Source organism: Notolabrus celidotus, chromosome 2 (genome assembly GCF_009762535.1).
Source record: "Notolabrus celidotus isolate fNotCel1 chromosome 2, fNotCel1.pri, whole genome shotgun sequence".
Taxonomy (NCBI): Eukaryota; Metazoa; Chordata; class Actinopteri; order Labriformes; family Labridae; genus Notolabrus; species Notolabrus celidotus.
The window spans coordinates 20528386-20542526 of NC_048273.1; the positions used below are offsets into that span (position 1 = coordinate 20528386).

General features: G+C 40.3%; 1 protein-coding gene across 9 annotated transcripts in view; it reads right to left on the reverse strand.

Annotated features, from left to right (window-relative positions):
• adgrl2a (adhesion G protein-coupled receptor L2a) overlaps positions 1-14141 on the reverse strand; it is a 96957-nt gene that overhangs the window by 64411 nt on the left and 18405 nt on the right. For all 9 annotated transcript variants that reach the window (XM_034673747.1, XM_034673812.1, XM_034673796.1 and 6 more), the window contains exon 2: positions 10631-10815. In XM_034673747.1, the coding sequence (XP_034529638.1) occupies positions 10631-10706 (76 nt within the window). In that variant the 5' untranslated portion in view covers positions 10707-10815. The remainder of the gene's footprint in view (positions 1-10630; positions 10816-14141) is intronic.

A 14141-nucleotide genomic window follows, 5' to 3' on the forward strand; every position in this document is an offset into this window, starting at 1 on the left:
TTGTGGGAATAGCAGTGGACTGATCCTACGAGTTATTCAAAAACACAACTGATGTAAAGTAGTGGCTGCCAAGAATCTGTAGAGTCATTTCAGGACTGATACCAGTGTCTGTATCGACCTCCAATACTTCCTACATTGCAGTATCATGTAACAGCAAGAATGCCAGTCAATACCATCAACCATAGTATTCAGCCCCTTGAAATCATCAGGGTTTGGTTGAGTTATGATGAAATGATAAGAGAAAACAGTGCAGGATAAAAAAGCTGGTGAAATGTTAACAATTGTTGCTTCCCCATTAACTGCTGTATTTTTTTATGTCACTGGTTTAGAAGTATTGCAATGGAAAATCTATCAGAACTTTAAAAAAAAAATCACATTTTAAAGTTTAAGATTAATTTATTGGTTTCTCTTAATGATCTTAGCCCTTCTTATTTATCAGATCTGCTTTTATCATATGAGCCAGTGAGAGCCCTCAGGTCTTCAGGTAGTGGACTTTTAAATGTACCAAAAGTAAGAACTAAGACCCACGGTGAGGCAGCTTTTTATTATCACGGCCCACGCCTGTGGAACACCCTACCTGAAGATCTGAGGGCTGCACAGAGCATCAACATTTTCAAAAGCAAACTCAAGACAGACCTTTTTAGTCTCGCTTTTAACTGAGTTTTATTCTTAACAGTTTTATTTATTTATTTATTTATTTATTTATTTATTTATTTATTTATTTATTTATTTATTTATTTATTATTTATTTGTTTATTTATTTATTTTTATTTGTTTTAATTTATTTATTTATTTATTAATTATCTAGTTCAAGTTTGTGTTACTTTTATTCTGCTTTATTTATCTATGTACTTATTTATTTTAAGTATAGCATCTTATTTTATTTTAATGGTTTAATATTTTAGTGTTTTATTATCTTAGAAATGTATTTTATTGTGTTGATTATAATTTCCTGTGTTGAGTTTTAACATATTATTTTACCTCCAATGTTTCCTCCATAAGATATCATGAGAGCGTTTCCTCAGTTTGTTTGGCAACTTCTTTTTTATTTATTTATTTATTTTTTGTATTGTTTTATTACTATTTTTGCATATATTGTGTTCTTAACCTTAGGATTGTGGGGTGGGTTTGGGGTCGGGGCTGGGGGTGGGATCTTTTTCTTAATTTATTCTATTTTAGGTTTTTTTTATGTACAGCACTTTGTATTACAATGCCATTGTATGAAAAGCGCTTTATAAATAGTCTGATTGATTGATTGATTGATTGATTGATTGATTGATTGATTGATTGATTGATTGATTGATTGATTGAAAGTGACAGTACGCGCTTTGAACCTCATAACTCATGTTCCAGAAAAATATCAAATAATCCAAGGTTTAAACGATGAAGACGTGATTCACAGTTTGGCAAAGGACCGTAGAGGCTTGGTTTGTTTGTCAGCTCTTCCTCAGGTCTACATCATTCCCACAGTTTCCATTACAAGCAATGAAAAAAAAATGAACTCAGATACACTGGGTAGCCCACACTTCCCTCTCTGCTCCAATGAAGCGTTTGATGCTCCTCGATTCAATAAGGAAGCATTTCCCAATGGGTCACCAGTGTCAGTACACACAAATGAGAAAGGTCCATCTGCTTGGTTTTGCATTCCCAGAGTGCACTTCTTCAAGCAGAGGTTCCTCTCCCGGAGACTCGGCTCTCATGTGTATGCATTTGTGCCACATTATTCAGCTGGTGCTTCAACTGACCCCCACCTGGCATTTAAATTCCCTGACCAACCGGGTAGTCATGCCCTGATGACACAACTACTGCTCCAACTGAATTCTTTATGCAGCTCTTATTCAGACTAGACCGCAGACCTGCCGTCTTCTGGGTGAGGCAGATTGTTATGTGACACAATGCTGTTTTACTACATATATACACAGAAAGGCCTCCCAGGCTTTTGTCTCCTGGCTTGGCTCACTCAAGGTTATTCTGCACACCTACAGAGTACTCATCTTACAAAAGGACAAAACAGTATTTATTTATTTTTTATGAGGGATTTTTTTTTCTCTATTTAATCAAGGGACTGTTATCTTTAGATTTCCTGCGGTTCAAGGATTCTGTCTCATAACACTTGAAGGGGAGAGCAAGCCAAGCCAAAATTGAATTTTTGGATTCAATTCATCAAGGATTTATTGGCTGCTATTCATTATAATCCAGACACTGAATATTATCGTGATGACCTTCCATCTCATATGTATTTTTTCCCCTCTAGTGAGCTGATTGTTACAGTGCTCTAAAGAGAGTTTCACCCCAACATTTTTATTGGAAACTTTTAGATTCCCATTAACCCCATTTGAGCCCAGTCCAAAGACTATGTCTGCATCCCAACATCCACACTCCTCCATCTGTTTCCAGCCCTCGCACACCACAGCAGGGGCACTTTGAAGTCCCCATTTGAGGATTTATCAGATGTCTCTCATGCTTATCCGCTATAATTATTGCTTGTTGGCTATTTTAAAATAATTTAAGGACTTTAGGGGGGGCTTGTGCATGATGGAAATTAAGGAACAAGATAAACTATTAATGGAAAGGCAATGATCCGGCTGAGTTGTGGGGTTTATTTAAAATAACGTTATACACTTTTTATTGATTTTTGGAATTCCTACAGCAAAGGGGCCTATTTGAAGCCTATTTTCTTCAACCCATCAGTCACTTGAGAGGGGAAGCTTAAGAGCAATGGCCCCAGTCCTTGACACATGGAGGCACTCAGGGGTCATTATGACTCAAAAGGTCAAAAGCTGAGTCACACCCGGTCAAGCTTTGTCATAGCACAAATGGCCTGCCCTGACATGTGCAATGTTTGACAGCAAGAAAACCAGCATTTCATTACTTCATTACTTCATCACTCTGAATGACCAACCAAATTGGGGCAACAAGCTGTGAGGCAACTTTATTATGGACTGGCAGCATAATTTGGTCAAGCAGGTTTGGAGCAGGCTTTAAGATGAAGAAAAAGGCCATAAGAAGTTTAAACAAAGAGGAAAATACTGACTGTAGCGGTGAAACTCTAAGTTAACAAGCTTCATAAATAGGCACTCAGACTTTTTTGAAAAGGCCCTGCTTCTAAATCCTTTATATTTATGGGCGTAGTTTCACCACCCCTCGTTTACAGGAGCCTCTTCAGGATTTATGGCTGCTCTAAATCAGGCCTGAAAGCAAGAGGACAAAGAGGATTCCACTAAGGGCAAGCAGAAATATCTTGCATCTGACTCTTGAGAGTGAACTGCAAACTGTGTGAAATCATAAGCCTTTTGGATCTATTATGTGTTCTTTGCAGCATCTGTCATTACATGTTCTGCAATCAGTTTTCATTGCATGTCATCCAACCCGTAACCACACTTTCCTGTGCTTCAGTGAACAAGCCTTTCAAACGGCACGCTCACAATAAAAACGTGATTACATACCTCTCGAACACCTGCAGATTGTTGTTGTTTACATTTGGTATTTCAGCGTATATGGCATGGAAAACTCGCAGGCATGACTCAATGCTTTCATAAATACCAGTTCTCATACGACTACTCCAATGCATTCATCTCCCTGTTGCTCCTGTTGCTTAAACCAGAAGGTGGAGTAAATTGCTCGCATTGATACATGTAATTCAGTGTGTGGTGGAAAGAACTGCACAGCATGCAAAGTAACAGTTCATTCCAGACAGTCTCACTGAGTCACAGAAGAAGCTCGGGCATATATGAAGTGAATATTGCAATGCTGCACTCCGTGTGACCTGAGCGCTGCAGTCTAATCACCTTAAAAACCCTTCGGTATTACAGTAGCAAACAGGAAACCAAGCTACATTTGCCCTCTGACCAGTTGAGCTGGTTCATTTGTCTGGCGCACACGCTGGTTCCTGTTTGAAATACCATCTCGGCTGCATAATCAAAAACATTCTCCTCATCTGCCCCTTCTGGGCACACTTCATCAGTAGTCCTCCGGTGAGGTCTGTCTGCAGTCCTTGATGTCCACTCACAACATCAAAATACAAAAGGACAAAAAAAAGCCTGTGCCATTTCTGCTACCATGTGACCAGCTTTAGGTACTTTCTCAGTATAATGCTTTTTGAGCTACATATATACTCTAACCTTTGAAATCCATTCCTGCAACCACCCTCAGTTAATGCTACCTTTTTATTCTACCAGCGCAGGTTACAAATATAGAACAAAAGGAGCAACAAAAAAAAGAACTTTAAAAACGGAGGCGTATCTCTGACAAATTGAAGCCTGCTTATACAAAGATGCCCACATACTGCTCGTCACATCTGCCACGGACAGATCAGAGACAACCGACAAAAGCACAAAACAATAAATGCTCCATGAATAATAGGTCTTTGGTTATAGACCACTGCTCTGGAGATTGATAAGTCATGTTTGCTTTTTTCTCTGCTTGGGAGTCAGAAAAGAAGCTGGATGGGTTATCTGAACATGTTTTGTAGATTGTTTGGCATATATTTGTTAGGGACCCACATGGTTCTACCTGGGCAAGAACAAAGTGAGACAAAGCATGACGGGAAAATCCAAAGGCAGACGAGGACATGTGGGTAGATGACTAATGTAGGGTGCCTGAGATCCCACCCAGCAAGGGGCCACGTGGGACCCATGTGAATGCCCATTATCCACAAAGATCAGCACCGAGAATGATGGGAGAAGGTAGGTTTTTTCACACTAAGTCTGAGGCTCTGTCACGCTGAACCACTCTCCTAGACTAGTCTGAAACCCAATTAAGGAGCATGTTAGAGGTTGAGCACCATGCAGAGAAACACAGTCCTGTTGTTTCGTGTGAAAGGTCCGCCAGTCCCATGACTTGATTACACAAATAGCTACATCCTTGCAAGAGAAATAGTCTTTGCTTTGGTTTATCAGGAAAGACACATACAGCTCAGATACCTTGAAGAAATTGAGCGTGGGGACAAATAGCCGCATGAGAGAACATTTACACTGCCCCTTCTATAAGGAACACACAGAGGAGAGTAATTGGAGTTGAAACAAGGCATTGTGTCTCCTGTCTGAACTGCTGTTTTGGTGTCACGGCCGAGATCCCAGCGTGAGTTATGGACGACGACAGCTAACAACAAACTAATGAGGCTTCCCAAGGTTATCTGTGCATAAATATCTATTAAGAAGAATGCTGATGCAGCAGCATCACAAGCCCACAGACACCCAACAGTGACCACTAGGATGGTGTTTGAAACCTCTGGCAAAGGCTGCAGGGTAATTATTAGAGTAGTTTCTATAATGATACCAGAATTGGTATCTGCTGCAGTTCTCCTGTCAAAACACTGATCTGATCGCAACATTTGCATACTCCCCAAAAAATCTATCAATTTTAGATAAACTATCATATGATGACTTTGGTAAATGGTAGTGCAGTGTTTGCAGAAAGTATAGCTTTGGTTTAAGCTTATGAAATGTCAGCAGTCAGTATTTTTCTATCAGTGATATTGGCATTCTAATTGATGCACCAGTATTGGAGGGGTATACGGTCTCTGCCGATGCTAAAGTCTAGACATCAGAATTGATATCCAAAGAAAACTTATATCAGACCTCCAGAGCAATTATAATGACTTTCTAAATTGTGGGTTAGTGGAGCATCTCCTAATGCCACAGTAGCCAGGTGGACTGGGGTCTGTGTTTGTGTATAAGGGAGGAGGGCGACAAGATGTCAAGAGCCCTGCCATGCTCTTGCATGACAAACAGCAACCTGGAGCCGGCAGTGACAAAGCCCTAATCCAGAAAATCCCCCCCTTCCTTTGCTGAAAATCCTAATGAGGATTTGAAGAGCTCGGCAGGGAGGAGACCCAAGGGCTGTGGTTACACCTTGCCACTGCTTGCTCTCCCAGTCATTGTCTCCTTATCTCCTTATTGGCCAAGCCTGGCTGGCGATGAAAGAGACGTGACAGCATGGCAGGCCTTTGCACACAGGCCCCACGCCTGCCTGGCTCCACGGGAAGCCAGATTCCACTGTCTGCTGCAAACAACTAGGATGACATCAAGCGGGAGGTGGAAAGACAAAACCAACAGAAGTTGTTTACTAAAGACGCAGCACAAAGGGGAAAGTCACCCCTTTGGCCTTAAATGTTTTAGTGCTGCTTCCAGTATGGAATCAATTGGAAGCTGTAACAACTTTAATAGGGGTTTCATGAAATAATTACCTATGAAATTATTTGTTTCTATTAACGAATTAGCCATGGGCCAGGCTTTTCAAAGTACCTTAAATACCAAATTAAGTGGTCAGGGAGCAGTGTGTAGAGTGTGGCGACGCAGTGGGGTACTTTTCATTTCCATGGACACAACTCTGGCAGAAATTAGTACTTCAAAGAATAGGCCTGCTGCCCATGGGTCTCCAAATGCTTACTTGACAGCCAGTATTTTTGATTTTTACTTTGTAGGATAGAATACACAAGCAAGGCTGCAGAGAAAGAAGCCCCTAGTGGAGGAAATGAAAAGCTGGTTCCTGGAAAGCACAGTCACAGTATCTTAGCCTCTGAAGACTATCTGAATTTACACTTTGCCTGATTAGATTTACCTATTAGAGACTAATTTGCTCTCCCTGACCACCTAATAAAGTTATGTGTGGAATGAGGACAACGTGTGAGAAACAAAAATGGCCTTCATCACAAAATTCGATACAGTAACTTTGCTTTCATGGATACAATAAAAGGCTAACCAGAGCACATATGTGGTGGTACAGTGCTGTGAGGTGCTGGACCCTGTTCTTGCAGGTTCACATTAAGCCCAAGGCTTTTACTTCCAGTAATTACATTTCAGAACACCTTGATTGTCTATTTTTCTCTATTCACTTTGAGATGAAGGCTCTAAGGCTCTTCGTTTTTACTCCTTTCACGTGGCACACAAAGAGGACTTTTAAAGGTGCCCTTCTCCATCGCCCTTGAGAAATATCAAGTGCTTCAAACATTTCAAGATTTGAGGAGAAACAATAGTGTGGTTTCAGGGTGTAGGCAGAGAACAGAAATTGCCAGTGTCAGACTTGTTCATACAAGTTCTTGCCACTGAAAAGTAGCTTTTATATCATGACAAGCTCTCTGTGTACCCGTGCCCTCACTGAAGCAACCAGCACAGACCCTCTAGTAATGGAATGGCAACAAGCAAACTGGGGAAACAAATGTTGTTGAATCCATCGTACACAGAAAATATCTTTGGCTGACTTCACATTCATTTCATTTTATTATGCTTTTATTACGCAACAGAAGCCATGTCATAAGGTAAGTAAAAATGAAATAACTCGATCCTTAGAATACCATAGTGATTATCTGAAATCAAATGCAACATGAGCCTTTATACAGATTTATAATTGCGTCGTGCATTCTGTGCCCTTTTCAACCCTCGCCACAGAACCCTTGCCCTGTTTCTAATTCAGTCTCACCTTAATTTGAACATTCCTCAGGAAAGCCTTTGAAGAGAGCTCATGGCTGAGTAACGTGAGCTGTTATTCTCTCTCTGATACTCACAAATCCTTTCTCCCCAACAGAATAGACTACATCATTTTTGGAAGACGTGCAAGCAAATTTAACCACGAGCTGCTACAGAAAATCACCACTTTTTTTTTTTGTTTTGTTTTACATTTTTGGGAAAAAAAACCCACATTATTACTTATGAATTACACCTTTGCCTCACTTCTGGTGGGTTGCTATGGTGACATCCACAGAGGACACCAGTAGGACAAAAGGAAATAAAGCTGCTGCTTCAAAGACGATCACTGCGAGTGCCAGAGGGCAAACTTGTGTTGATGCAAAACAATATCAAAGCCGGTCAGAGTAAAGCGCACTGATTAAAGTGATAGATGCAGATTTCTGTTACTTCCTGACCTGTCTCACCTGACATAACACGGTTTGTTAAAAATGACTCCCCTCCATGTTTATTCAAAAGTCTAGCTCACTGTTATGACATATGATACGCCTTTACAGCAATGCTAATATTCAAAATTATGCGTCTATCCATTAGTATTTATCTATATGTGTTTGAATACACTATTTAGAAGTATTAGTTAGTAAGCCATAAATACAGCTTGAAGAGTCACTCTCACATATTTGATATTAACTTCCTGCCCTTCCTTTAAGCAATGTAAATAACACCTTTGGTTAAGCCCCAGCTGCGGGAAAAAATCTGTCTCAAGAAAACGACATGTCGCTCCAATAAAGACACAATTCTATTTCATATGCTGACCCTTTAAAAAAATGTAAATGAGTTCACTGCTATGATATTACAAAAATCTCTACCGCTATTCATCAGATATCATCATCTCCATACTGATACTGGTATTGATTCAAGTATCCGTCTCACAACATGACCCTCCTGGGCTTTTGTTGAGTTGAATACTTGAAAAATGACATAATACTGCCTGCAGATATACTGCGAGGACACTGCTTTAGATGTATGTTCAAAGTTGTAAAGAATCTGAATCTGAATATCTAAAAGATGATTATTGTGATTGTATCTGCCCCATGACTGATAAAGAAATATTTCTGTATTGACTGTAATAAAACACAAGAGAATACAATATGATTCTTTCTATATCCATATAATTAGGTTCACAGGCTTTAAGCCCCAGGGTTCCTTTGATACAACTGAATTTCCCCCCCGGGGATCAATAAAGTAATATCTTATCTTATCTTATCTTATCTTATCTTATCTTATCTTATCTTATCTTATATGTATTACACTGCTCCGTATATATATATATATATATATATATATGTATATGTATATACTGAATGTATAGCATAATTAAGATCATAAGCTAAATCAATTTTATAAAGTAGTATAACTGAGTGGGCTTGCAGGTTGAGAACACATGCAAGGATTTTTCAGTGGTATGATGTGAAGGAAATAAAAGAAAACAGGAGATGAAGGAATTCGGTGGCAGTGAGTCAGCCGTGCACATTCAGATCAGACACGAGGACACGAGGAAACAAGTCCGACCGAAGGAGTGAAATCTGGAGGATGAGAAATCTATGGAAGGAGGTCAGAGAAGAACAACACTTCACAGCTACAGTCCGAGTCCGAACTGGCTGTGAGTTCAAAATGCATAAAAGACCAACGGCTGCGACGGAGGGGACAAACTTTAAACTATTTACAGCATTTCAGTAACCCATTTAATTCAATTATAAAAATGCATTAAAAAGATATTAGGGGTAGACGCAGTGTAATGGAGCATGTTTACTTGGGGATATTGTTTGTAATGAACTGTTTCTGGGCTGATCTCAGCAGCTGAGATGCAGAATGGGGAGGAGGGGATGGAACCAACAAGAGGAACAGGTGATTGACAAATGTCATCAAGGAACTGTTCTATTTTCCTGGATTTAAAAAAAAAGTATTTCTTCTTGTACAGCTGTCTTTGCTTACTTCCTTTACATTGTAATTCACTGGCTTCTGGTTCTTTGGATCACCTCTTGAAACCAGAAGAAACACACCAGGGACAAAAACTCCATAGGGTGCCAACAATCCTTCATACCCTTTAACGAGGTTCACTTTCACAGTCCAAGGCTTTGAAATCATAAACTCTTATCTTTGCTTGAAGTTTCTCAAACAACATGTAAGAGTGCCGACATGTATGTAATGCATCCGATAAAACAGAGCTACTTTTATGTGATTTCTGCGACTCCCTGCGTTTCCTTATTCCACAGAAACCTGCAGAGACCACACACTACTCAGATTTCACACTTCTTATACGAAAGATCAAACCCAAGCCAGATGATTCATGGGAGACACATATGGTAACTTATATATTGTGCCAGTGAGACTTGCTACAGCGTAAATGAAGCATCTTGAGAAATCATTACCTACCAAAACTGGAGTCAATCATCCGATATTGATGTCAATTTTTTTTCTTAAGCTGATAAAGCAGGTAAAAGGAACAGTTGGCCAGAGACTCAACAGCTGGCACAACCAAGTGTAATTTTAATAGATTTTCAGATACATTGCAGTAAAAAGACGCCAACTTTAGTTTGTTCCGCATCTAATCAAACATCCAAAGTAATGTTCTCCTTATTCTTGTGATTAAACACAGACATGTAGATAAGGATATGGTTTATGAGATATCGTTTAGATGCGCAAATCTTGTAATTACGACACTGCAGAGAGTGATTTGATCTAAGCTAAATGCACTATGATTAAAACACATCCAGGCTTTATATTTTTCCGAGGTGTGAAATCTGTGCGCGCCTGCCATGAGACAGAACATTTTAGCAAGGAATTTACAAATGGATCCAGCTCTGATGCCACTGGGAACAACTGGCGCTTTCAAGCAGAAAATCTCAGACAAATCACAATTTACCAACTAATGAAACCACTCAAGATTATCCCCTATCCGCCTGTGCCCACCGTCCTCAGAGCTGCACAAGCACTACTTACACAAGCACTGCCTGCACTCAAGGGAGCAGATTTGGCTTTAGTCACAATTTCACTGCTCAGGCTATATTCCTAAATAAGACAATAGCTAAAAAAAATATTGTCTGGCAGTGGCTGTCATTGAGCCTGAAACAATACTCATTCAAATGGTTCTGTGAAAATGCTGGCATGAGAACAAATCTGCCAGTTTTAAGAGAAACAAAGATGACTGGTTCAAAAGTACTTACCCTCTGTGGAGTGCACTTGGGCTAGCGTGATGAGAAACCAGCAGAAGGTTTGTAGTTTCCACAGGGAGCATGCCATGGTGCCTGGTGTTGATGCTTTGTGGCAGGTTCGTGTCGTGACTTGAAGTTTCTTGTTAAAAAAGTCCAAGCCGCCTGGTCTCAGAGATGCTCATCGTTGATCCTCTCACCTGTGGAGCAGACGGAGAGAGACGTTCAGCTCAGGGATGAAAGTTACTCCATGAGCCGGCCCTGACCCTGCCAGTGCAATTTAGCCTGTCACACTCTTATCCCACACCACTTGATGCTGCATTTACATTCCGCTGCAGAAATGTGACAAGCCTAAAGCTGTGAAATGCCATAAATCCACGCAAGCCACTGAAATAAGTCCAGAAGGTCAACAATCCTGTGGAGGAAAATCCCTAATGGTGGATGGATGCTAACTGGAAGAGAGGGGTAGAGGGTGGGACCAGTGCTGACGTCCAGCAGATAAGGCCCACCCTTTCCCTCTCCTCTTGACCTATACAGCAAGTGATGCTAGCCTGATAACTGCTGTGACAAATTGCATTTCTGTAGCTACTCACAGTGTACCTTTTCAAGCATTTTAAAACAGATTATGTTTTTTTTTTTTTTTCATCTTAACTGGAGATGCACAGATTGTTAAAACCAAGGCTGATACCGATCGCAATGTGATCATAACAGTTCAGCAGACAGTCAAAGCAGATATCAAGATGACTTCTCTGTAATTCTTCTTGTCTGGTTTTCAAATGAGCTTTGACATTTAATGTGATTATATTGTTACCAATAGTCCCTCCTCTTAAAATTACAATGGAACATGCCTTACAAACTGCATGTTGCTGATCATTCACAGAAGTGGTGTAACTCTACCACACTGCTGACATTTTCTTTCACGTTTGACCATAAAAACAAATCAGAGTTTGTACAACGTGACGTCTTTTCACAACAAAATTTGCCGATGTGCTGGTGTCTGTCAACAGGGCCTATATCAGCAGATAGCAATGTTTGACAGTACATCTCTTATCTAAGCCCAGAGTGATTTATCAGCTGTGTCTTTAAGCTAGGTTCATTGATAACATTCAACATTTTGTTTAAAGGGAAAGGACTCCTGCTGAATTCAATTTCAAAATGATTGTCTACTTAACAGAAGAGTTGCATGTCAAAGTCATGAAGAAATGCTTTAATCAACTCACAACAATATTGTGTGTTAACATTTCAAATGGTGGCAGCTTGCCACTGTCTTATTGGTTTGAATTAGCTGGGTTGGTCATGTTGTTTCCATGATAGTACAGACTATGATCACGTCATAGAGGAGCAAATAATGATATTAATACCAACAGTTCTAAAGAAAGTTTATATTTTTATCAAATGTACAGAATTAGTTATAAATACAAATACTTAAAGTGCTTGTGTCTGACAGTCAAAGCTTGTCAAATTTACCCCAGTCATTTTCCAATGAGCTACATTCTCTTAAGATAGCTTTATCTACTGTTGGAATTTCACTTCTACCTCTAAGCCAACTCTTAAAAGCAGCAGCACTTGTGTTGACTGATATTTGGTGTCTCTTTCCACCCCCGCGCCCTGGCCAAACAAACAAATAAAGAAACACTACTGAGCAAATGGTCACTTCTCTGTGTTGTGACTGACCACAAACCACCTTATCTTTCTCCTCTCTCCCCTCCTCCTCCTCTCTTTAAACCAGATTCCTGTCTCTCTGCCTCATCCATACCTGTCCCCCTTGAACAAGTCTGTTTGAATGTTTGTTTTGCTCTCTTTTGCTACAAAAGCAAATGGCCTCCTCCCTGTCATGGATACAGTGCTGGAGCTGTGTAGGGTGAAACCCAAAGCCTATACCTGCGCGCCCAGGCATGCGTTTTGAACTACTAACGGCTCCCTTTTGTCTGTATGTTTACACTGCTGGGGTAAGCTCAGCCCTCTTGCTCCCATGAACCATTAGCACATTCACCATGGGATATGGCATCACTCTAGCAACAAGGCACACAGGACCCCATTAGAAAGTGTTTTTTTTTCTCCTCTTTTTAGCACAGTCAAAAACAACATTCCAGTTTTTTCTTCTCTGCAGCATGCAGTTGTTAGTTAAGATGCAAGGTACTGAATGTCGTCCAACATGCTAGAAGCTAACGAGAGAAATCGACTGAAATGACATGAGGGATTCTGTTTGTCATGTAGCGTCAGAGCTGCACAAACCAGCCCCGGCTGGCTCCTCCACACTGGAGAATAACCGCGGCCTGAGGAGCCTTTGATCCATTTCGTCTGTGTTCTCAGACGGTGCAATAATTCATCGCAGAGAAAACATGCAGAGCGCACATATTAGCCAGCAAAGTTATAATTAAGCCTGCCATAATCAGCTCATCTAGGATGACATTACGCCTCACCTGAGACCTCTAATTTCAGAGCCATTTAAAAGAGGTTAACAGGAGCAGAGCACACGCAGCCACAGTGTATTTAGTTTCAATGGAATAATATGCAGTCATGAGACTCAACAAATGAAAGTTGATCGCTCAGACCAAACAAATTGGATTCCAACAAAACCTTAACCCTTGTCTGTTAGCAGATCAGTGCATGTGGCACCAATTAAATTTATCAGGCAAGTGGCTACAAATAATCAGCCTACACTGCAGGTCTACACAGAATGAAGAGGACTTAAGAAGATTGTCCCCACAACAAAGCTTTAGAGTCAGAATATAGGATTAAGGATCTTCATCTGTGCGCACAAAGACTTTGCTCTTTGTTTTGTCCACTTACAGAGACAGACAATATTTACACACACATTTACATGTGAATGATAATAATCTCATTCAATCATTATATTGTTATGCACAAAATAATTTACTGAGCGATCACAGATTAAGAGATGCTAGAGGTGTTTTCAGTAGCATTACAATGGAAAACAGTGATGTAATAGGAAAGTGGAGAGATTTTTGTTAATAACTGTTTGGAGCTTTCACAGGTTCACACAGGCTCTATTGCTGGAGGTGCTGGCTGTAGCGTTGAATTCATTTCACTGTCACTCAAAAAAATGAGTTTTATTTCCCCACCATCCCTAGCCTTGTCACTCTTTTATCAAATATAGTCCCACTTTGCATCCGGTTCGCTGTGTGACCTCTGTGCTGCGTGCACAGAATCCAAAACAGAGGCACACTATGGGGATATAGACGTGCCAAGTGCTATTTCAAAGACTGCTGCTTATGACCTTGACACAAGTAAGATAACCTGGTTAAGGTCTTTACAAGATAGTTGCAATAATTGGCGTATTGCCTTACTTTGGCTGTAATCGTATTAGGCGAAAGCATGTTACCGCACAGATTTCCTTATCACAGCTGAGCTTAATGCAGTGGATGAAGTGCTGCAGTTAAAGCCTGATCTGGAGAACACCAGCAAGTCTTCTGTCACATCACATTTCCTACTTGACCCCATTTTATTCCTCAATTCTGCTAATTAAATATACCTGAGTGCAACATTAATTACCTCTGGAGCA